Source organism: Meriones unguiculatus, chromosome 1 (assembly GCF_030254825.1).
Source record: "Meriones unguiculatus strain TT.TT164.6M chromosome 1, Bangor_MerUng_6.1, whole genome shotgun sequence".
Classification (NCBI taxonomy): domain Eukaryota; kingdom Metazoa; phylum Chordata; class Mammalia; order Rodentia; family Muridae; genus Meriones; species Meriones unguiculatus.
The window spans coordinates 43,697,139-43,721,814 of NC_083349.1; the positions used below are offsets into that span (position 1 = coordinate 43,697,139).

At 42.0% G+C, this 24,676-nt stretch overlaps 1 protein-coding gene across 5 annotated transcripts in view; it reads left to right on the top strand.

Moving 5' to 3' along the window:
- Vldlr (very low density lipoprotein receptor) overlaps nucleotides 1–8,986 on the top strand; it is a 37,023-nt gene extending 28,037 nt beyond the window's left edge. For 3 of the 5 annotated variants that reach the window (XM_021654831.2, XM_021654834.2, XM_021654832.2), the window contains 5 exons: nucleotides 270–416; nucleotides 1,328–1,411; nucleotides 1,763–1,843; nucleotides 2,520–2,689; nucleotides 3,788–8,986. In XM_021654831.2, the coding sequence (XP_021510506.1) occupies nucleotides 270–416; nucleotides 1,328–1,411; nucleotides 1,763–1,843; nucleotides 2,520–2,689; nucleotides 3,788–3,823 (518 nt within the window). In that variant the 3' untranslated portion in view covers nucleotides 3,824–8,986. The remainder of the gene's footprint in view (nucleotides 1–269; nucleotides 417–1,327; nucleotides 1,412–1,762; nucleotides 1,844–2,519; nucleotides 2,690–3,787) is intronic. The other 2 variants (XM_021654835.2, XM_021654833.2) reach the window with 1 other exon arrangement.
- Nucleotides 8,987–24,676: the final 15,690 nt, after the last annotated feature.

Consider the following 24,676-nt stretch of genomic DNA (forward strand, 5'->3'; position numbering starts at 1 on the left):
CTCTAAGCTTTGAATAGTGTGAGCCAGACTTGGCCTCTCATCTCCCTTCACACCCATGTAGGGAAGACATACTCTTACTCTATGAATCTGGTATCTTTAGAGTTTGCTTCCTGTACATCGATTGATACCCATTTAATGCCCATGATAGCCATTCTTCACTGATGTTAATCTCACTTGAAGGATTGACAGAGTGGACAAACTTAAGCTCCATGGAGACTATACATAGTTAATACTGCAATGCCTATTTTAAAGAAAATTTTCCTGACTAGGTAAAAATTGGTGTGAAGAAGATATGGAGAATGGAGGATGTGAATACCTCTGCCTGCCAGCACCACAGATCAATGAACACTCTCCGAAATATACCTGTTCCTGTCCCAATGGGTACAATCTTGAGGAAAATGGACGAGAGTGTCAAAGTAAGGCTTTCTGCATTTCAACCACAAGCAAGACATAGAACAAGCCCTGTAAGACACCAGCTACAACTTCTCCATTTTTAGAGACTCTGCTGTAGCTAACCTTTGAAACTGATTTCAGGATAGGTAATTAGGTGTTACGATTGCACGGTGAGCATTCTCTCAGTGCTTTGGGGCTGACCTGTGACCCATTTCAATATCAGAGGAGTCTATAGGGGACAAAAGTATCAATGCACCACATGCTAATTTGTACCCATATCATACCCCTAAGCTAGCCAATTTTTAGCTAACTAAAGTCCTCCATAGATGACAGAACAAATATACTGAAGACAATTGAGGAAGAAGGCCATAGCTTCAGGACACTTACCGGCCTCGGGAGATTACACAAGTTTAAACTCACAGATAGTCTGAACTTGAATTTTAAGATTCTGTGCTCAGCTTTTGGTTGAGCAGCAAACTGAACTTGCTGATTGTAAGCAAGGAGCTCACATAGTGATGTCTTAGTTAGCATCGTTATATAGTACCATGATAAACACTTCCTCGGTTTTCTGAGGATATAGTTGCAAGACCTCCTGGGGTGAATAGCACACTCTAGCAGTCTTGAGAGCATCTGTGGTCATTTCATGAGGTTGAAGTTTTGTTGAGAAGGGAATCCATATGTCTGTGACTCTTTCTGAGCTGTCAAATTCCACATGCTGACTGCCCTGCTCAAAGCTTCCTATGTTTCTGGGGTTTTGAGCAAAGCTGGCTATTTCTCTACATTCAGATACATCTGCTTTGCAAGTTAATCCTGCAATGGGTTGTCTCTTTTTACTTGGAGCTAAAATAAACTTTCAACGTGACTTCTCCGGACGATGCAGCCGGCCACTCAGGAACCTTGGCCTTTAACCAGGTTCTTGGTTTTTGTAATCCAGGTACTTCAACTCCTGTGACTTACAGTGAGACAAAAGATATCAACACAACAGACATTCTACGAACTAGTGGACTGGTTCCTGGAGGTATTGGGTCCAGTACTGCCAACCGTTAATGTCAACTAACTGCCGCTTACATAATTAATGCAGCCTTTAACTACTGGTTCTGCCCCAACTGGCTACTTGTGCCTAAAGTCCAAAGATGTAGAATGTGCACATCCTGGATTCCTCTGACTTATTTAAACCTGTTGGCGGAATGGCCATGTAACTCGAATAATTCTAAGCCAATGTTCTTCTGATACCAAATTATAGTGGATACTATATCAATATCCATACCGTCAGTATTAGGTACAAAGGTAGGAGGAGCTCTACCTCATGGGTAGATTGCTATGTCTTAATCCAAATTTCTTTAGACTGATTTCTTGCATGTCCTTGTAGGGATTAACGTGACCACAGCGGTATCAGAGGTCAGTGTTCCCCCAAAGGGGACATCAGCCGCCTGGGCCATCCTTCCTCTCTGTAAGTAAATTCATTTTTCATATAGATCTTATGGATGGTTTTAGTTCATCTGCAACCACCTTCCTGTGGTCTTTTATGCTGTCATAACACACAAGACACTCTAAATTGCACCCCCTCTCTCACCTACTTGGTACCTACACTTCAGTGCAATTTTTCACATGACAATGCACACTGGTGAATATTCATCAATTGCCTAAAAGGTCCTATCATGTGCTGGACTCTTTAGCCTGCTTATTCCTCTTTCAAATGTTTTTTGAAAAGGAGGTAGAATTCAGGAGGCGTAAATTAAAAGTAGTAAAAGATTTTCAAGCTCAGGGGCAAAGCATGTGAGTGCTGAGGTACTTTGCTTTAATGGCCCCTTTAACTTAGCTTACTAGTTGACCTAACACACGAGGACTACTTGACCAGCACTCCAAAGGCTTCTGTGATTTTCATGCCTTTGGCCGAGGGTTGGAGCTTAGGATGCTGCCCTTCCCTGAGTGCACTTTCCCCGGAGCAAAGATTCACACAACCACAGGGCTGAAGTTATCTCAGAATTTTATCTCACCCATTTTCCAACTTCTAATTATCCAAGCTCCCTAAAACATGGAGCTTTTGTTAATGTCAATTATCATAGATCCATGAACATTAGACCTTCCTTAGTCTCCTCTGATTCTTTTTTTTTTTTTTTTTTCAGTGCTCTTAGTGATGGCAGCAGTAGGTGGCTACTTGATGTGGCGGAATTGGCAACATAAAAACATGAAGAGCATGAACTTTGACAATCCTGTGTACTTGAAGACCACTGAAGAGGACCTCTCAATAGACATCGGCAGACACAGCGCTTCAGTAGGACACACATACCCAGCAGTAAGTGTGCTCTGTCTATATTACTGTGGCTTGAGATGAATCTCTTCAAAGGAAGCCATAGCTGCTAGTGTTGGCTACCTGGGCTGGGGAGAATCATTGAGTCCCCAGACATTTTATCCAGCGACTGCATGTTAGATGCTAAATGTCTGGCCCACTGGAACAGTCAGTTAATAAACATCTAACTTAGAGAGGAAGGCAGATAAGTCCCACCTGACATTATTTTAGGTTATAGAAATGGCAGTATGAACCATTTAGCTTCTCTTTAAACTTCAGTTCCTTGCATACTGGACAGCTAAAGGCACATGTGAAAAACATTTCTAGGGGAGCTGGCTGAAAGTCAATAGCTTGAGTGATATTCAATATTAGCCAAGAGTACTAAATGCTTTCCTTGAAGAGGCGCTCCATCCCACCCAGGAGAGCCAGCTTCCTGCAGGTGCGACAACAGCAATCACTTGTTCTTCTTCTAAAAACCCACGTGCATATTTGGCCTCCACTTCAGGATCAGTGGATGAGCACGAAACGTGATGAGCAGGAAGGGTGTTCTTGCAAGCTCTCCAGCGAAACATGGAACCATGTTCGCTTTACATTATATGTCTTTTCACATTTGTCTCTAGGACTTAACAATTTGTAGACAGAATCAGTTGCACTGTTTTTGTTTTCCCTACCAAGTAGTTAGGGGTTAAGTATCCCTTATTTGAAATACTTGGTGCCAGAGTGTTCAGGGTTGGGGATATTTTAAAGGTGTCAGTGTTAGGGCATGGCTTTTCTAATTTTTGCATACATAAAAAATTTGAACACAAAATCATCTTGTTTCATGTATTCTTATACACATAGGCTAAGACACTTTACACAATATTTTAATATGTGCTCATTTTGACCACAACGAATAACATAAGGTGAGGTGTGGAATTTTCTCTTTGTGTGTCATGGGGAGCCTCTTAGAGTTTCAGGTTTCCAGGTTGGGGACACAAATACAACTCATGTGTCTGACCTCCAGCTTTTTACGTCTTTTAATGGCCAACACGAAAGCAAAGTCCACTTCATAGAGTTGCTAACAGTGAGTAACACCACGCTTACTGGAACCTTTCTTCTCCGCAGATATCAGTTGTAAGCACAGATGACGACCTCGCCTGACATCTGAACAACTCTTAACCCGTGAGGTTCAAACCAAGAACACCCAACTCTGAAATGGTAACTGAGCCAGCGCTGAAGTCTTTTCTTCCTCCCATCTGGAAGAACATCAAGATATCTTTTCGTGGCTCAAGTTTGTGTACTTGACCATTTTTATATTACTTTTGTAAATACTCTTGGCCACATTCTACTTCAGCTTTGGATGTGGTTACCAAGTATCTTTAACCCTGACTCTCTAGACAGTATTGCCACCTCTGGCCAAATATGCACTTTCCCTAGAAAGCCATATTTCAGCAACGAACCTTGTGCCATAGTGACTCCCACCTGTACATACACTGTATAGGCCACCTGTACATACCCCAGAGAACAATCACTATTCTTAAGCACTTTGAAGATATTTCTATGTAAATTATTGTAAACTTTTTTTCAATGGTTGGGACAATGGCAATAGGATAAAACGGGTTACTAAGATGAAATTGCCAAAAAAAAAAAAATTTGTAAACTAATTTTGTACGTATGAATGAAATCTTTGACCTCCGTGGAGGTTTGCAAAGACTGACTTCAAACTACTGTACATTTTTTTTCAAGTGCTAAAAAGATTAAACCAAGCAGCTTAACCCTGGTTTTGATCATTCCTCTAAGATGAGCTTCTGAGAAAAGGAGTACCAAATGCTCTAGACATCTAAGCTATAGTTCTTGATGTTGTACAACTAAGTCCATAATTGGGCTAGAATCTTTTACAACTAAGAACTAACAACAAAAATTAGTATTTAGTATTTGTTCCCCCAAATCTATCATCTATCCTTCCTTTCTTTTTTCCTTCCTTCTTTCCTTTCTTCCTTTTTCCCTTTCTTCCTTTCCTTTCTTCCTTCCTTTCTTCGATGCTTGCTTTCTTCCTTTCTCCATCCCTCCCTCCCTTCCTTTCATTTCTTTCCTTCCCTTCCCTTCCTCTCTTCTGCTTTCCTTCCTTCCTTTCTTTTCTTCCTTCCTTTGCTGGCCTCAAACTTGCAATGCCCCTGCCTCAGCTTCCCAAGTTCTAAGATTACATGCCTGTACCACTATACCCAGCCCATTTATTTTGTTTTTTATTTTATAAAAGACACTGTCTTCAAAGAATTCCTTTTGCTAACAGAAGATTTCTTTTTCTTATTTTCTTTCACAATGATCTAGAAATACATGCTAAGATTCCCATGAATTCTCACACTTGGTTGTCCATGTTCTATCACTCTTTGTAGGTCAAAGACAAGTGCCTTCTCTGGCATGGGAAAGGGCTCGATTATAAGAGTCTGGCCTGTCTTACCATGGAGCTGGGTAGGAAGGATACTCGGAAGTGTTCTTGAACAGTCTAAGTTGCGGTTCTTAGTGTGTCTCAGGAACAGCAGCATGGGCTGCTAGGAACCTAATAGAAATGAGGATTTTGAGCCTCACCCCAAACCTACTTAATCAGAAACCCTAGTGATAGGGACGAGGAAACAGTTTTCACAAACTCTTCATGTACTTCTGATATAACCTAAAGTTTGACAAAGAAATCATGTTAATGCGGCTTCATGGAAAGTATAACTGTAACATTGTCTAGCATCATATATGTAGAGACATGTTCTTCCTGTGGGGAATTGGTAGAACTCTGTGTGAACAGACAAGGAGTTGGGGGTACTGTATAAAGGGGGGGGGAGATTTGTTTGTTTTCTATCACATTGGCTGCCACATCCTTACTCTGAAGTGTCAAGATGCCTGGGAAGTGAAGAAAGATGCAAGGCTTAAAGCACAGTCAGGATGCTCTACCTAACTCTTCTGTGAGGTGTAGAACAGCACCGGTTCCTCGGGGAAGAATTGGCCGAGCTAGTATCTAAAACAGTCAAAGTCATTTTGTTCTTTTAACCTTATCTCTTTTGTAAAAGAGAAATTTAGATAGAGATTTACAGTAGATTAAAAAAAATGTACAAAGTCACTGACAGAGTGTTGTTAAGTATTGCTAGAGTAGCTAGCTATCTGGTGAGACTGCTAATTGGTTCAGTGTATAATAGCTTATAAGGGATGAGAACACTGGCCTTTATTACCCAGACAAAACCTTAAGAACTCTGTGAGATGGGTTGATGCAAATTGGGTGAGTCTCCAGAGCAGTGGTTCCCAACCTGTGGGCCTTGACCCCTTTGGGGTCACTTATCAGATATTCTGTATATCAGACTTATGTTACAATTAATAACAGTAGCAGAATTATAGTAGGAACAAAATAATTTTATAGTTGGGTTAGGGTGCTCTATTTAAGGGTCGTAGCATTAGGAGGGTTGAGAACCACTGCTCTAGAGCTTACTGTAGTAAATAACTCAGTAAGGGGTGAAAGATGAGCAACAAATTCTTAGGAAGGATATTTATGATTAAACTACCTTGTCACGTAAGGCAACTGTGAGTGGAATGTCCAGGGACTTGAGGAATATCTGCAAAGGATAGAAAAATCAATAGATTTGTAGACCCTGGTGAAGAAATCTAGCCAAGTCTCACAGTCCCGAATCTGTAAAAAGGTGTAAGGAGCTATATGCTCCTCAGCAAGAAGCAGGCCTGGCAGATGACCAGTCCCCTTAGAATATTTGAACAACTACTTTGAAGCCTTGGCATCATTCCTGAGCCTTTGGATCTGGATAAATTGGGGGCAAAAATAATTCTTTGAGGCTTCTACTTGGCGCTTGCCTTGATTGCCTTTGTTATTAGAAGTCAGGCCACCCCATCAAAGTGAGCAAGCGAGTTTTACACAGCACTGACTGTTGACCTGTTAAAGGACTAGCTTTTCAGCTGAGAACACTGCAGAAATCTGAGACCCACCCAAAGTCTAGCCTTTAACCATCTTCACTCCAAACCCAAAGAAGCTGGCGGGCTTCCTGTGAATCAGGCAGTTAAACAGAATTGATTTCCTAGCATTCTGAACTAGTAAAATCTTTCCTAATGGGACAGTATGTTCCCTTAAGCTTTTATTTGTGGCAAAACAAACAATCAAATAAAAAAAAATCACAGACCTTTTTGCTTACTTAGATTCAAGAACAACAACAACCAAAAAATAAGAAGAAGAAGAAAATTAAAATAAAAATAAAAGCTATTCTTGATCAGACTTTCAGCCTTTTGTTTCTAAAGCCAATGTTTTGCCTTCTATGGAAAGAGTATGACTTGGGTCCCAATTTCAGCCATATGCTAGACTCAAACTGAGCAAATTCCGGAGATGGAAAAAAAGCCTATAAGGGTATCTTGTTTTCAAGGAAAAAGGAAAATGACTTTGAAGATGAGACAGTCTTTATACAGGTTTACTTGTTTCTTTTTTTGTTCGGTTATTTTTCTCCCAGCCAGCATGGAGGTTTGTAGCTCACCAGAGCTTTGTGGAAGGATAGTAACGGTGTTTGTGTGACTCTCCTTCCTATCCGCCTTCACCAGCGAGAAGCTGAATGTAAGTTAGTAGGGAGTCCTAGGTTGAGGTTTGTGATTGCATCGCTTTACAGTGTCATTTCAGCTTAGTGTTTATGAACCCGGCTCATCCAAGACACAGGAATGAAGTGTAGCCACAGACCAGGGTCCGATTAGGTCTCCCTGTGTGTGTCTGTGTGGGGCATGGGAAAGTGTGAGACAGAAAAAGTGTGGGGAGTGTGGGCTCGGCAGTGACTCTGGGATATCTCAAGAATGGCTTTATTGGCTGTGCTTGGGGGAAAAGTAACGCAGGCGGCTGGGTGGGTTTGTTTAGAGCTCTACCTGTTATGTCAACAGCACATACTTCTCTGTCCTGTGGGTGCCAGCTTGGGCAAGTTCCTAAGCTTCTCTGTGGTACAGAGATGACAGAGACTCTCTGGGACAAAAGGATGGGTAATAGAATCTAATTGTTCAGTACAGTGTCTGGCATTTGATGTGTATGGGCAAACGTACTGTCACTGTCAGTATGTGTTTCTACAAAGCCCGGGGGACTGGTAAGTGACCGCGGGTGGGCAAGGCAGGCAGCTTCCCTCACTGAGTAACGAGGGCCTTTCACCCTGATAATACTTGTCCCCCATCACACTGAAGTCTGAAGTTCAGCCCATACAGGTGAAAAGCCTTGAAGGGCTCTATAATTTAAACGCTGGAGTCATAGCTGGTCTGCATCTGCCTCCATCTTGACTGCTCCTCCTAGGACACAGAAACAAGTATTGGAACATGCAGAGTCTTTAAATGGCTGTTGAAGCGTTTTTATTGGCCCTTCAGTTCTTACCGTATGCTTGATGTTGTGCTAAATAAATGTTCTTCCATCTCTTATTAGGGCTTCCCAGTAACCCTAATAGGCAAGGACTATCTTCATGTTGCAGATGTAAAAGCTAAGGCTATGAACCATGTGAGATTGCAAACCAAATAAGCTTGCTGCCTTGGTTTCGGGAGAGGGTGCTGTCCTGTGCAAAATGTTAAGCTGTATATCACATTGTATGTTTGCCGAGTCTCCTTTTCTATAGCCTGAAGAGCATGGGTACAGTTTCTCAGTTGTTTCAGATCCAGTATGATGGTGCACAGAACTATAAAGTTGACACCAAGGCCTCAGAATACCACAGTACCACTCAGTTAAGCCATGCCTTCAAGATGCTAGACTTGGTAGGGTCCTTTTCCTTGGTCACCAGAGTAGAAATATGGATAGCTTTAAAGAAAAAAAAAAAAACAACACAGATTTCCTAAAGGAATTTGGAGACATCATATCAGTCACTAGCAGAGCACATTAGGGGAAAGCGTGCTACCACACAATAATTCTCAGTTTCCGAGGCAGCCAAGTGGAGAACACACCAGAGAAGACAGGAGGAATGTGGCTTGCTCACAGAATGATGGTGCTGTGACTTAAAAACCGATCTCAAGTGTTTCAGAATCTGCCATGATACCCGGCTGTTTCTCAATTTACTTGTATACTTGGAGAGAAAAGAATGTTTTTAAGTAGAAAGATTGACTTCACAAAACTATCTAGTGTCTTTTAAATATCACACTTGGTACTAAAATATGATTTAAGAGCCTGTGGTGCCACAGGAGGCCCATGTACACACCAGACCATCCTCAACTTAGGATCGTCACTGTTGTAAAGGCACATGTTGGAACTCATCAAGTCCTGCTGACCTGTAGATAATTATTTTTCTCTAAATGAACTGTACATTTATCTTAAATAAAAATTTATTTTTGAGATAACTGTTGCAAGTCTACTTACTCTAGAGACATTTTAGGAAAACATTTGCTCAAAATTTCCTTCTTCTCTCAGCTGAATAACTAAGGATGGACCCAGTCACCCTCTAATGAAAACAATAAGAATCAGCCAGACCTGAACTGCTTGGGCTAAGACGAGCCCTATATTGCTTCACTGAGAAGGACAGTAGGGCCTCAACACAGGTGACAGTATGTTAGTTACCTCTTCAACACTTCTGCATCCCTGTCTCTCTTTCCATGAATGAAATAAAGTGAAGGCCCTCCTGTTCTAGAAGACTGTTGGGCCAGCTCTTCTGCCCAGATCAGGCTGCACCTGAGTGAAAGGATGTTGCTTCAGGATGACAGATAAAACAGGCATTGACCAGCTGGGAAGCCATTCCTGCATTTTCTGCCTTTACCAGCTCTTCTAAGGTCTATTGAAATTGATTTATAATAAGAGTAAGTCTTCATGAGCCTTATCCCACATGAACCTTTTCTAGATGTTCCTCAACCAAAGAATGGATAAAGAAATTGGGATATGTTTACACCATGGAATATTACTCAGCTATTAAAAAAAAAGGAAATAATGAAATTTGCAGGCAAATGGATGGAACTAGAAAAGATCATCCTGAGTAAGATAACACAGAAGCCAAAAGACACACACCACACACTGTATATACTCACTTATAAGTGGACATTAGCCGTATAATATAGGCTAAACATACTAAAATTCATAAACCAAAAGAAACTAAATGACAAGGAGTACCCTAGGGAGGATGATTAATTCTTATTCAGAAGGGCAAATAGAATAGACACTGGAAACAGTTGAACAGAGGGAAGAGGAAACAAGCCTATCATAGGTGTCCTCTGAAATATTCCACCCAGAAGGCCAGTGAAGCAGATGCTGAGACTCAACCAAACTCTGAAAGAGTGACGGGAGTCTTATGGAAGAGTTGGGGCATTAAAGGACCAGGAGGGGACAGGAGCTCCACAAGGAGAACAACAAAGCCAACAAATCAAGGCCCAGGGCGTCCTTCAGAGATGGATACACCAACCAAGGAGCAGGCATGGAAAAGACCTAGAACCCCTGCTCATATGTAGCCCATAGACAGCTCAGTCTACATGTGTGTGTTCCCTAGTAAGGGGATCAGGTCTTATCTCTGACATGGACTCTGTTACCTGCTCTTTGATCATTTCCCCCTGGTGGGGCAGCCTTGCCAGGCCACAGAGGAAGAGGATGTAGACAGTCTCCATGAGACTTGGTAGGCTACGGTCAGATGGTAGAGTGGGAGGACTCTACTCTATGTGGACTAGGGGAGGAGAATAGGGGGAAGAGGGAGATAGGGTGGTACTGGGAGGAGATGACAATGGGGGTTACAATTGGGATCTAAAGTGACAAAATTATAAAAAAGAAAAAAGAAAAGAAATGGACTACTGGTGTTTGAATTATACTGGATGAAAAATCTTGAAACTGACTTCTGGAGGGAGTTAAGAAAATTGGAAGACAGAGAAACTCAGAAAAGGAAGACAGGAAGGGAGGAAGAAAGAGGAGGTAGAGAAGGAAGGGGAGGGGAGGGAAGAAAAGTAAAAGGGCAGGAGGGAAGGACTCTGAATGCAAAGAGACACACACAGGGACACAGCCACCTGACTGGCTGTGGTCACACACATACTGGCTACCATCTGGGCTCTTCTGAAAATTACCACACCTCCCTCCATAGGTGTCTCAGAAAGATACAACACGTACCAAGTAGATGGTTCAAATAACAACTACTGCTTTCCTTGTACCACCCCTAAATCATCATCCTCAATTTTTTTTTTTTTAGTAAAGTTTAAATCTTTTACTCATGTTCACTTAGGGATCTGGTTTTTTGATCTAATCCTTTGCATTAATCTCCCATTTACAAGTGTTCCTTCTTAATTCTCTCCTTGAAACACTAGCTTTGGTGACCTTTTCTACATTCCTAAAAAAACAAGAGGATTAATCGTCCCACACTTATGGGCTTTGCACAAAGCCTCACGTGTGACTTTCTACTGATTAAAGAATGCAAGAGTTCGCCAGTTATACAGCGAGCTCTTTTTAATCAGTGGAGGAAGGCAGCTTACACCTAACACAGCTCAGGAAGGCGAGGTTAATACACCCTCTAGACTGATTATATTCAGTAGGCATGCCTGGCCCATAGTGTAAGAAAAAGAGAGCTCAGGTCTGAATAACCAAGGCAATAACTTGTGTTTAGTTCTGGGGCAGAACGCTGGCCATATTATTTCTTTATTTAAAAGAAATAAAGAGGGTTTTTAATTACATGTGGGTGCATGTGTCTGTGTGTAGGTGTGTCCGTGTGAGCGCAGATGCCCATCAGAGCCAGTGCTATTGGATCCCACTGGAGCTGGAGTTACAGGTAGTTGTGAGCCGCCCTACACAGTGATGGGAACCAAACTTGTGTCCTCTGCAATAGCAATTTGTGCCTCTAATTGCTGAGCCACCACTCCAGCCCTGTATTTGTCTTCATCTATTCATAAGTGACATTTTCTGAGGATCTGTTCTTTAATACAAAAGGAAATTTACCTCTGCCCTGATCCCAAATGAATAGCCCTAGGGTTTTCTGATAAAAACTTCCCAGTGGAGGATAGTGTCAGGTAGTTAGATGCCATACTGTTCTTCCCTCTTGCCCCAATGAAATAGTGCTGACAGTCTCTCAGAGGTTCAAGATGGGCAGATTCTAGAGGGAACATCAATTAGGGCAAAATGTGAAACTCTCTTAATGAAATTAAGCTAGGATGTGTGGACTTGCCCTTCATGTAAGTTACTCTGCCTCATGTACAAACACACATCACATCATGTGTGCTATCCTTAATTCACTTGCTCAGCATGTCCCATAGGTCAGGCACTGTTCTTTATGCTGAGCAGCCAGTAAGACCATGACAGAGGAAGCCTTCTGGTAGCCTTCATGGTGCTCATTCTACCTAGCAGCCTGACACTGAGCTAGGTGAAGACCAGAGCCAGGAAGGAAAATAAAACAGGCCACAGAACACAGAATGATAGTTCCAGTTTTTGATGACATGTCAGGGATACCCTTCCAGGGAGGTGACTGCAGAGGAAAGCCGTGATGAAGTGTGGAGCAAGCCCAGCAGGGGAGGGGCAAGGTTCTGAGTGAAACGCTTGTGTGACTCATCACAGCCAAAGCAAAGGTGGCTTCATAGCTATACGAGGCCAAGGCAGAGAGCGGGAGGAGAGAAGGCAGCAAGACCAAGTGTTGTCAGCTTGGAGGGTCATGCTTAGAACTCAGGAACGTCTAAGCGATAGGATGGCACAAACAAACAATTTTAAGAGCTTAGCTCCGGAGGCTGTTTGGAGTAGACTGCAGGGAGACGAATGCACGAGGCCAGTGTAGGTTAGAGGACTAGGCTTGGTTGGGGTGCATAGAAAGCTATACTTCACATTCGCTGCCCGAGGAAGGTATGTGCACAGCAGGCCTTCAGGAATGGAGAGTGAGTTGTGACACATGTCCTTTCATCCAGGCTCCTATCTCAGCTGTGTCTTCTGCCTGAAGTTACCAGCCAGACTGACCCTGACTCACAAGCCACACAGATGAAAGAAAACCTAACCGTTCTGTGAGCAATGGGATAAAAGTTAACGGTGCTGTTCTGGAGACAAGGCAGTTAGAATCTAAAGGAATCTAGTAGCACCTGGAGTGTAAATCTTCATCTGCAGCCCAGGGGCCTCAATGTGCCAGACAGTCCTTTTCTATCTCCCCAGTGAAGTCCTTCTTGGGACACACTTGGATGGGGTCATTGGAGAACAAAGCTACAGGCCAGCTTGCAAGCACCCACCTCTGGAAGCTTGCTTTCTATAGGTGACATTTTCTCTTTTATAACACAGTGGCTTTAGATAGTGTTTTCTGTCCATCCAGCAGCTTCTTGTGTCTCTGCTAGCCACTTAGTTCTTAAAACTAAAACTTAAAAACTTCAAAGAACCATCCAAACTACTTACCTTAGGAAATGTTAGAATCCCAGCTTTCCTGAGTTAAGGGGACCCAAAATCACTGAGCCTGATACCAGGAGGAGGAAGACAGCCTGGTGGAGCAAAGAACCCATTCAGCAGACTGGCTTCAAGCCACCCACGATGTAACAACAACTCTTGTCATAGGCCAAGGGAAAAAAAAAAAAGAAAGTAAGAAAATAAAAGGATAACTGTGGGCAATAAGGTCTTCTTGGGGTCTAAAATGTGAAGGATTTTATTTAAAGGTACTAATACATGAACTGAGTTTCCAAGCTGCCACTCTGCATGCCCCAGAAAAGAACCCAAATGTTAACAAACAGCTTATGAAACAGAAAGCCACTTCCCACACATCAGCCCCAGTACCTGCCTCTGCTCAAAAAAAGCAAGCCTGCCTTCACACTATCTGGGGATCTGGTAACCTCCAGGAAGGACACTGCTGAGAATAGCGTACGTGCAGCTCTCCTCGCAGCCCCTCCCTGGCAGCACACACAACGTTCCCAACACTCTGTGAACTGTCTCCATTAGGAAACAGATAAAGATTTCAATGGGCCTAATTAATAGCGTCAATTCACCAGAAGTGGCAAACTAGTTTGCATGCAATCTCGGGCTCTTGGAAACCCAGTGAAATTGGGGTGGAATGGTATCTGCTCTTGCCTTGGCAGAAGGCCTGAGAACATAATGTCCCTGGGAAAGGCACTTTCTATATCACTCTAGGGATGGGAAATCCTTAGATTTACAGCAGAATGTCCCTGAGTTGAGTCTGGGGAGTGGGCTAATCCCCTGCTCCAAATTCTATGAAGAATCAGGTCAAGAAGGGGAGAAGGTTGAGCCAAAGTGCAGGGCGTAGAAGTCTGAGCCCTGAATAAACAGACAATAGGAATATGAAATACACAATTTGTGTGTGTGTGTGTGTGTGTGTGTGTGTGTGTTTGTGTGTGTGTCTGTATGTGTACACACACTAGATAAATTCTCCCACCTCCATGGTCCTTCGGTAAAATTTACTTGAGTAGCTTCTGATGAAAATCATAGCAAGACGGCAATCCTAGACCTGGGTGCACATGTCAGCAGAAGAGGGGACTTACCAGGCAACCCATTGACCGCACAAATTCAATCACTGGAGAAGCACAGAGCCCGGAGAGGGCACACTCTGGGGAGTTTTGTTCTCTTACAGTTCAGGAGCCCTTATACACATAACTTGAAGGTGATCCTATACAAAGAGTTTAATCATTCTGTCTATGAAACAAGACTCATGCTATAAGGTTTTCTTCTTCTGGTATAATGTTAGAGCTCAAAAAGTTTCTATTAGATGTTTGGGGGATGTGGATGCCCAACCTGTAATCGTGACATGATAAAGTACATGGGAGGGCGGGCATAGGTCGTATGAAGTACTACCATTTAAGAAAACATATGAAAAACTCTGCCATCCATCAAATTGGGTTACTGACAAAGATCCTGGGATATATCCCTAGTGGACACTGAGGAATGACTGAAACACAAATCCTCAACTTTAATGTCATTGACCCGGGATCTCCTGCTGCCTACCTATGAAGGCTAAGGATGTGCACAAGCCAGGCTAGAATTCTCTAACTCCTGCATCTCAGTAACCCAGTATTTTCTATTACTGTTTCCTTATTCATAAGATTCAATGTTTAAGTCCGGAGATAACCACTGAAATGGACAGAGCTAGCTGCAGAATTAGTATCTTATGTGATAATAAAATATTGGAGTCCTTTATACAATTGTAACAAATTGAAAATTTCACAAGACATCCGATTCCGCATCGGAAAAAACAATGTACTTTGGTTAGAAGACACAGAGAAGTCAAGGTGGAGCTGAGGTGGAAGTGTCCTCCCTGCTGGTCATTGTTCATAGAACCAGAGGTGCTATGCCGGTTGCTTGGGGAGAATTGTCACCAGCAATCTCACTCAGTTTTGAACCTTGTGTGTGATAACATAAACCCACCACAAGAGGTATGCCTGCTTGTGCAATGGTGGCGTGACTGTTTTACAGGCGGGGATGGAAGGAAGAGGTAATCCACTGCTTTCTGACTGGATTTAAGGCCACACCACAGGAGGGATTACATTGCTGTTACAGTAAACCCAGCCTAACGCCTAGGGCTGGTGAGAGAGATTAAAGACTCCAACTCCAGCAGTGTAATGTTGCTTTTAACCATGGGGTTCAGATCGGATGTGTTTTGATCTGAACACTTAAGTATAAAAATCTGTGTTTTCATTCTGAAGGAGGTGCCACGGTGATAAAATCACGAGAGCCTGGGTTGGAGGCTGTGAGTTCCGATCTTAGGTGCTTCCTACTTGCCTTACAATCCTGGTAAATTCTCTTCCATCACTAACTCTCCATTTCTCCACCTTAAAACAAGCCAATGATAAACTCTGACTTAGTCAGTGCACACAGTTGTTATGAGAACCAGCTGGGAGAACAGATGCATACTATCAAATGTGAGTTCTCTCTTGCTCTCTCCCCCCCCCCAGAGCTGTTTGAATAAAAGACATTTGACATGTGCACATTTGGCAGGTTCACATCCCAGACAGAGGCTGCACTGAAGTTTGACACCACAGACTTTGGGTTTACAACAAGAGTCACCATGCAGGATGCTCCTCGGTTAAAATCATGCCACCCACATTGACAAAGCCAACTCATTCACACTGCCCCCATGAGACCTATTCCCTAATCCAATAACTCTTCCAGAGATGGTGACTACGGCTTCCTCTTAACAACAGTTCTTAATGTTAACAAGGTATGCATGCTTTACAAACACAGAGGCTTTGTGAGACTTAAAGGGCAGAAGGAAATCACAAAAGATACTTTTAGGAAACTGGTGTCTTAGGAGATATTGTCAAGAGCTATAACAGATTCACAGGATACAGTGGTTTTGATCTTCAGCTAAGCCCACGTCACTGTTCTTACAGTTGGACTTGCTAAGCATTTTACTTGGCCCTGGCCTCTCCTGGGAGCTGATGCAATGCAAGGCAACCCAGTGAGGGCGGCCGTGGCAATCAATCACATTGTGATATTGTTTTCTTCGACACAATGAACAGTGGAGAAGGAAATACCCTGGACACCATTCCCGGAAGAGAAGACCAAGTCCAGGTTGTCCTTGTTCATATGACAAATCTTCAGAGTTGTGAGCAGCCAACACCTTTACAGAGTGGTGTTACAAATGGTTCCTTTGGATTTTTGTTTCCCTTATGACGATTCAAACACACAAAGGAAAGGAAATCCAAAATAGTCTTTGAGAACTCCAGTCACTTAAAAATGTTCTGGTCTGATTTCACTCTTGGTCCTTCATAAAGCAAGTGTGAGGCCAAGCTGGATTTGTTTAGCTAAATAAGAAGCTCCAGGCAGGAGGTGTCACTCTTCTCCATTCATGGTGACAGTCTTCTCACAGCCTTTCCATGAAGAAAACATCTTTTTTTTAATTACATCTTTTAAAAATTATTTTATTTTTATTAATTACAGTTTATTCACTTTGTATCCCCCCTGTACCTTCCTCCTTCCTCCCTTCCCAATCCCATCCTCCCCTTTCCCCACCCATGTCCCTCTCCTAGTCCACTGAAAAGGGAGGTCCTCCTCCCCTTCCCTCTGATCCTAGTCTATCAGGTCTCATCAGGAGTGGCTGCATTGTCTTCTTCTGTGGCCTGGTAAGGCTGATCCCCCCTCAGGGGAAGGTGATCAAAAGGCAGGACAATCAGTTCATGTCAGAGACAGTCCCTGTCCTCATTTCTATGGAGGCCATTTGGACACTGAACTGCCATAGGCTACCTCCGTGCAGGGGTTCCAGGCCATCTCCATGACTGGTCCTTGACTGGAGTATCAGTTTCAGAAAAGACCCTGTGCCCAGACTTTTTGGATCTGTTGCTGTCCTTGTGGAGCTCCTGTCCTCTCCAGGTCTTACTATCTCCTACTTCTTTCACAAGATTCTCTGTACTCTGCCCAAAATTTGGCTATGAGTCTCAGCATATGCCTGGATACCCTGCAGGGTAGAGCCTTTCAGAGGCCCTCTGTGGTAGGCTCCTGTCCTGTTCCCTGTTTTCTCCCTCTTCCGATGTCCATCCTCTTTGCCTTTCTGAATGGGGATTGAACATCTTAGCCAGATTAGCTTCCTGATTAGCTTCCTTAAGTGTACAAATTTTAGTATGTTTATCCTATATAATATACCACTGCTAGACATATATCCAAAAGATGCTCAAGTATACAACAAGGACATCTGCTCAACCATGTTTGTAGCAGCTTTATTTGTAATAGCCAGAAGCTGGAAACAGCCCAGATGTCCCTCAGCTGAGGAATGGATACAGAAATTGTGGTACATCTACACATTGGAATATTACTCAGCAATAAAAAACAAGGAAATCATGAAATTTGCAGGTAAATGGTGGGAACTGGAGAAGATCATCCTAAGTGAGGTATCCCAGAAGCAGAAAGACACACAGGGTATATACTCACTCATAAGTGAATATTAGACATATAATATAAGAAAACATTTCTTGCACATTTCATCAGGAAGGGTCACTTTCTCTCCTGTGTTAACAAATGTCTCCCAGCCTTCAAAAATTAACCAGAAACTTTATCTTCAAGAACATTGGCAATTAGAATATGTTTTCCTCATTGTTTAAGTTCTCTCCTTATCTAAAGCTGCTAGATTCAGTTTCTCAAGGAAGCTATGTAGACATCATCTTTTTATACCATGATTTATGCTCATGATACTGGTGTTCAAGACCCTCCCCATCAAATATTGAAGAAAGTAATAGTTCCCTGCTTATCTAATGTCTCCTGGAAAACCGAAGGCCACAGAATATTTCTCAAATCATTTCAACATGCAAACAGTATTTTGATACAAAACCAGATGAAATATGACCAGAAAATAGGTCAATGCACTCAGTGATCAAAGACACAGAAAATTCTTCGGGCATGCATGTCTACTTATTTAATAAATTATTAAGAAAGAAACAATGAAATCTCTTATAAATACAGATAATCTACTGAGTTTTATGTATTGTGGAAATAACCCTGTCCTGCTCCTAACATTGATAAATTGCCTGCATCCACAACCATGCTCACATGAATTTCTACACACCCACTAACCTACAGATCATCACCATTTATGACAGCAAATGAAATGAATTCCCAAAGAAAATGCTAGCAAGTCAAATTCAAAAGTATTATACAGAGTATAGCATGACCAAATTATGATTCTCAAGCTAAACTAGGAATGTTAAATATTAAGCAATCTCATTTGGCATATCAACGGATCAAGTAAGAAAAAGCTTATAGAATGCATTCTGTAAAAAACCAACTGACAAGTTTAACTAAAATAAATCCCTTTGAAATCCAAGATTTTAAGGAAAGCTCATTAAAGTGATAAAGAGAGGGAAGGAGAAAGAATGACAGAAAGAACACAACAGCCTTAAGAGTCAACTTATTGACATGTGATTAACGTGTTTTTTTCCTAAGACTCTCAGTAAAATGAAACTACAGTGTTTACCAAGGATGCTTGTAGCTTGTTTTCTCTCACCCTTCATGCTATATGCCTCCTGGTCCCAGGTTCCTAGAGTTTATACCACAGAGAGTGGCTGTGAGCTGCTGGGTCACCTGGTGCCACACAGCTTATACTGTGTTTCACCTTCTATTTTGGCCAAAGAGTCAATGCAAAAGTGTCTATGAGTCACATAGCTGACAAGAAGTAGGAAAAAAGCCAAAGCAACTGAGACTATGACCGCCTCCTTATACAGCATCGAATGAGAAAGCCTTTTAAAAAGATACCTCTTTGGTTTTACATTTAAAGAGCCAGGGTGCCTCACTTTTCTTGTTAACCCAGCTTTTGCCTTAGAACTCAAAATAACTCAAATAGTTATTTCTCAAATAACTGAGAAATAACAATTTCTCAGGGATCTTCAGCTACACAGTCTTAAAGAGACAAAACCAGAGACTTCCCATAGAAAGCAGGATGACAAGCTGGGAATCAACATTGTACATCAATCTGTTTTTTACAGATTTATCTATTCATTTTTTGTATGTATGTGCTTGCATGTGAGTTTACATAGGTATGCACCTGCACAAGAATATGTGTGTATGTGTGTGTGTGTGTGTTTACCATGAGTGTTCAGGTGCCTATGGAAGCCAGAAGAACATGTGAGATCTCCTGGCACTGGATTTCCAGGCAGTTGTGCACCACCAATGTGGGTGCTGGCAACTGAAACCAGGTCCTCTGTAAAAGCAGCTAGTGCTTATACCTTTTGAGCCATTTCTCCAGCCCCATAAAGTCAAATGTTTCAGCCCAAGTTCATATTCCTGATAGCTCCCCCAACACAAATGTACACCAAAGAGGACCAGAAGTTTTGATACACCATGAAAATTAATCTATAGTCATGAGTTCCTGAAAGACACTCTAAAATTACCAGGTCCTGAGCTAAAAGATGTATGAGAAAAACTTTCAGTCCACGGTGCTACTTTTACAGAGTTGTAACCATTATTTTAGTTTCTCATTCCTAAGTATTAACAGCGGAAGACCAAACATTTCAAAGACACTTTCTAATTCTAAAAGAATACATAGAAGAAATGGGAAAGAAGAAAAGGAAACAAAGCATATAACAACTAGAAGACTGGTCTAGGAGACCTCCAGAGAGAGAGTTAAAGAGCATCATCAAAGATATAATGTGAGTTTCCTGAAGTAAGAGCCAAGGATTACTGATTATCCAGCATAAGGCTGGTCACCACAACACTCAGAAAAACCAAAGATGTAGTCAGAACAAATAAAAGACGAAGCAACAAGATGCCTTTGGACTTTTCAACAGTACCCCCAGAAATTGAATGACATAATAATGGTCCTAACATTTAATACTTGTAAAATTCTTAAGTATCCTATCCTCCATTAAACTATTAATCAAAGGGAAGATAAGATAGAAAAAAAAAAACATTTTTCAAATACCTTAGAATGATTTTCAAAAAAAACTTGAAGTTAGAAAATTATAAAGGACATTAAAAGTGATTATGCAAAAAATTAAAACAAATGATTCCACTGAGAACAAGCCTCACATTATTATAAAGATGTGCATACCAGCTATTACTATAGCCCAGTGCTGCTTAATAAAAAGATGTGAGGAAAATATTTAAGCATAGCAAGTCAGTTGATAATGCCTAACAATAAAAATAAGGAAGGACAGTAAAATTATATACTTTGGAAAATGGGATATGATAAATATTAGCAATAAAAGCAGTAAGAGTTAATGATACTTTTCTCTGTGCAGCTAGTTTTGGGAGGAGGAATGAGTAAGAAAAAGCTGGGTTTTGTTATAATCATTGTAAAACCTTTTGACTTTTAAAACTGCCTGCTCTAAAAATAGTAACTTCAGAAAAAGAGAGCCATGAGCACACAGGAGAGAGGGGGCTCCTTTATGCGCCAGTTTAAGGAAGGTAAAACTGAAATTCTAAGAAACCAACTTTCTCTAACTCTACAGTGATGAAGGAATGCACAGACTCCATCAGCAAAACCACAGGCATAAAGAAAGGACTCTGAGCTCCAGTTTAAACACATGGACAGCTTCCCAAACATACACCTGGTTCACCAACTCTTATCTCCATGGTATCTGCTCCCTGAGATGGCAAGAGAGTTCCTGTCAGTTGCTATCCCTGCTTCCCTTACTAGAGGACACACATGAAGCCTAAGTTGCCCATCTGCTACATTTTTGTATGGGGTCTAGGCCTGGTTCATGCATGGTCCTTGGTTGATGCTTCACTCTCAGCAAACCCCTCTGGGCCATGGGTAGTTGGCTCTGTTGGTCTTCTTGTGGAGTTCCTGTCACCTCCAGGTCCTCTTCTCTTTCCTCCTACTTTTCTGTAAGATGCCATTTGTATCACCCAATGTTTGGCTGTGAGTCTCAGCATCTGTTTGGAGGTACTGCTGGATAGAGCTCCACAGAGAGTAACTGTGATAGGCCCCTGTCTGCAAGCTTAGCCACTGGTCATTAGTATAGACACAGGTAAGGAGAATGGATGCAAAAACAGGACCCATCATTCTGTTGCATACAAGAAACACACCTCAGCAATAAAGATGAACATTACCTCAGAGTAAAGGGATGGAAAAAGCAAGTGGACCCAAGAAGCAAGCTGGAGATACTAGAATAGAGTAGCCATTCTAGTAGCTACTCCATTTTAGTATCTAATAAAATGGATTTTTAAGTAAAATTAATCAAAAGAGATGGGGAAGGACACTTGATTCTCATCAAAGGAAAAATCTACCAAGATGGCATCTCAATTCTGAACATCTATTCCCCAAATGTAAGAGCACCCTCATTCATAAAAGAAACATTACTAAAGCTTAAATCACAGACAGAACTCCACACATGAATAGTGGGAGATTTCAACACCTGACTCTCACCAATGGACAGATTCATTGAGACAGAAACTAAATGGGAAAATAAAGAAACTAACAGACATCATGAATCATATAGACCTAAGATATTTATAGAACATTTTACCCAAACACAAAGGAATATAACTTCTTCTCAGAATCTTCTCCAAAATTGACCATATACTCAGTCACAAAGCAAGCCTCAATAGATACAAGAGGATTGAAATAACCTTTTGTATCTTATCAGACCACCATGGATTAAAGCTGGAACTCAACAACAGAAAACCTACAGATGCATGGAAACTGAACAACTCCCTACTCAATGAACACTGGGTCAGGCATAAAATAAAGAAAGAAATTAAAGACTTTCTGGTATCCAACTAAAATGAAGGCACAAAATACCCAAACTTATGGGACAGAAATGAAAGCAGTGCTAAGAGGAAAGTTCATAGCACTAAGTGCCTTCATAAAGAAATAGGGGAGATTGCATACTCGTAACTTAGCAGCACACCTGAAAGCTCTAGCAGAAAACATCAGGCTTTTCTAAAAGAAGTGGATTTGGGTTCTGTAACTTGCATCCACTACAATTGTCTTAGTCAGGTGCAGCCCCCAGATGGCTCATGAACGGCACAGCATCGGGGTCGCTTAATGTCTTTAGAACACCAGCAAGAATGGAGTGAGAACCAAACAGGTTTGCTTCTGTTCTGCCAGGTCAGAATCAAGGTTACAAATTGGCATTGCCAAGCAATCTTAAAGAAGTGTGCTTTTCTAGTTTGGGCAGAAGGGGAACAAAGAACTGGTTACGTTCAGTGACGCATACCAGCGTTGATCCCTCTACCAAAGCCAGCCAGGCTGCCAGAGTGAGCATGCACGCTGTGCATTCCAATACTCCACCAACTTGACCAGCAACCAAACACAGCACAGCAAACTGAAACAGACTTGTCAATGCAATACTCTCTACAAATGAAGGCCCGGAACAGCTGGAGTGAGTTTCTTGGTTCCTATTTCTTTCTTTGTGTGTTCCCTTCACCTACCTAACTCCCCAACATACAAATTCTATCCGGCCTAATTTTTTTTTTTTTTCTAGGACAGTAATGCTCTTTAGGATGGTAAGTACGATGTCCTCAGACAGGTAGGTTTCCATAAATGACTATTACTTTTAAAGCCTGCACTATCCTTAAGAGAATGCTTTTAATGTAAGTGTTCAAATGGCACTCCCCTTGGAGGGACTAAAGAAGAGACAGTGCTCTCCAAGAAAGATCAGCAAGGAGGAAAGCAGAAAGACCACTCAGCTGGCATGCAGGTGCTGTGCAGGAAAGATAATCTCAGTTGCATGGAACAGGGCCAATTACAGTTTGCTCCTTGTGTCAGGAGCCTTGGCTGTCTTAGACTCACTCTGTAGACCTCGAACTCATAGAGATCCACCTGCCTCTGCCTCTCAGACTGCTGGGATTACAGGCATGCGCCACTGTGCAGGGCAGCATGGTGCTTTCAACAAAGGTGGCTGTGGTGGCTGGAATGAGAATGGCCCCCAAAGGCTCAGATATTTGCCTGCTTGGTCCCAGCTAGTATGGGGAGGATTAGGAGGTGGAGACCCTGTTGGAGAAGGTGTGCCACTAAAGGTATACTTGAAGTTTAAAAGCTTCTTGTCATCCCCAGTCAATGCCTGCTTCCTGCTTGCAGTGTGCGATGTGAGCTCTCTGTTCTTCCTGCCTTGGCTTCACCCTCATGGACTCTAATGCTCTAGAACTGTAAGGATAGTGAAATGTCTTCTTGTGTAATTTGTCTTGGCCATGATGTTTTACCACAGCAAGAGAACAGAAAGACTCACTACCACACACATACCCCCTGAGCCAACACCAAGTAGTAGCTAGCGGCAGAATTTGGAGGCACCAGTGCAGAGGAGGGTTCCTGGGGTCCCTTCTATCCTCACAGTCTTTATTCCCAGCTTCCTATGCTGCCCCTGTGTTGAGCTGTGGCTTGACTCTCAGGCACCGGCCTCCTTTCCCGGGCTTCATTCACTTTTGGATGGGTAACACCATCTCTGTTTTTTTGTTTGTAAGGTACAACGCCAAATATCACACTCTCTGCTTTTGAACCCAAAGACTGCCTATAGTTGAAACTAAGTGAAACTAACTAAGCTGAAAATGTGTGACCCAAAGTGCTCTCAAACCTAAAATTTTCAGAACACTGGCAAGCGACTGCAAGTGAAAATTCCACACAACAAGCCACAGTTAGAACACAGATGCACTAAAAATATTAGATAAAATTACTTCCAGACTATTTGTATGTGCATATAAAACATAGATGAATTTAGGGTCGGATTCCAATTTTATTACATATGCATATAAATGTGTACTTGTGTGTATATATGTATATGTATGCAAAAATCTGAAAATAAGAAATCAGAAAAAGTTATGGTCTCAAGCATGCTGGAAAGGGAATATGCAGCTTTGCACCTTGTCCAAGCAAACCATCGACCCCTCCATTCAGCAGCCTCAGTGGACCTGTCTGTGCCCTCTCCATCTGAAGAGGAGACATAGACTTACTTTCCACATTCTGTACTCCAAACTACACCACTGAGGGCAACCCTAGCAACACCTGGGTTGATGTCACTGCTATTGCCCCATATAGAAGGTGATGACAATGGGATATAGCCTGGCCTTGGTTTTAATTAAGTAACGTGTTTCACCATAGATCCATCTGTCACTCATAGACTGTGCATACTTTGTATGACTTGCATACATTTTAAACATCCTAATACACAAAGCCTCCAACTGTGAAATTCCTGAAAAACCGTGTTTCCATCTCCATTCAGCCCAGCAACATAGCCTCTGAGGTCACACGCATACTATGGGGGGCGGAGGGAACAGTGGCAGTTGTATGTATTTTTCTTCAGTATGAACTGCCCTTTTCCTAAGTTCTCTTTGTTCTAATTTTTCAAACATATCTTAGAGGCAGGGACATCACTATTAAGAAACCTACTCTGTCCAGGTCAGCTAGGACTACACAGAGAAACTCTGTCTTGAAAAAAGAAAGAAAGAAGAAAAGAAAGAAAGAGAAATTGATACTGTCCTCTGACACTTAGCCACCATTATCTCCACCCACGGTGTGCTTCTCATCCAGAGTCATTAACTGCTTGTCCCTCTGCCTTCCCTAGGGTAAGCTCCTTAGAATCAGCTACTGTGTCATAAACAATTTATAATTTTTTGTCCTACCATCAACCTGGAACAGAGTAATAATCAACAGATATTTGTTGAATGGCCAAACGTTACCCTACTCTCTAGGTTTTTTCTCAGTTCTCACAAGATCTTACTCCCCTTAAGCACACAAA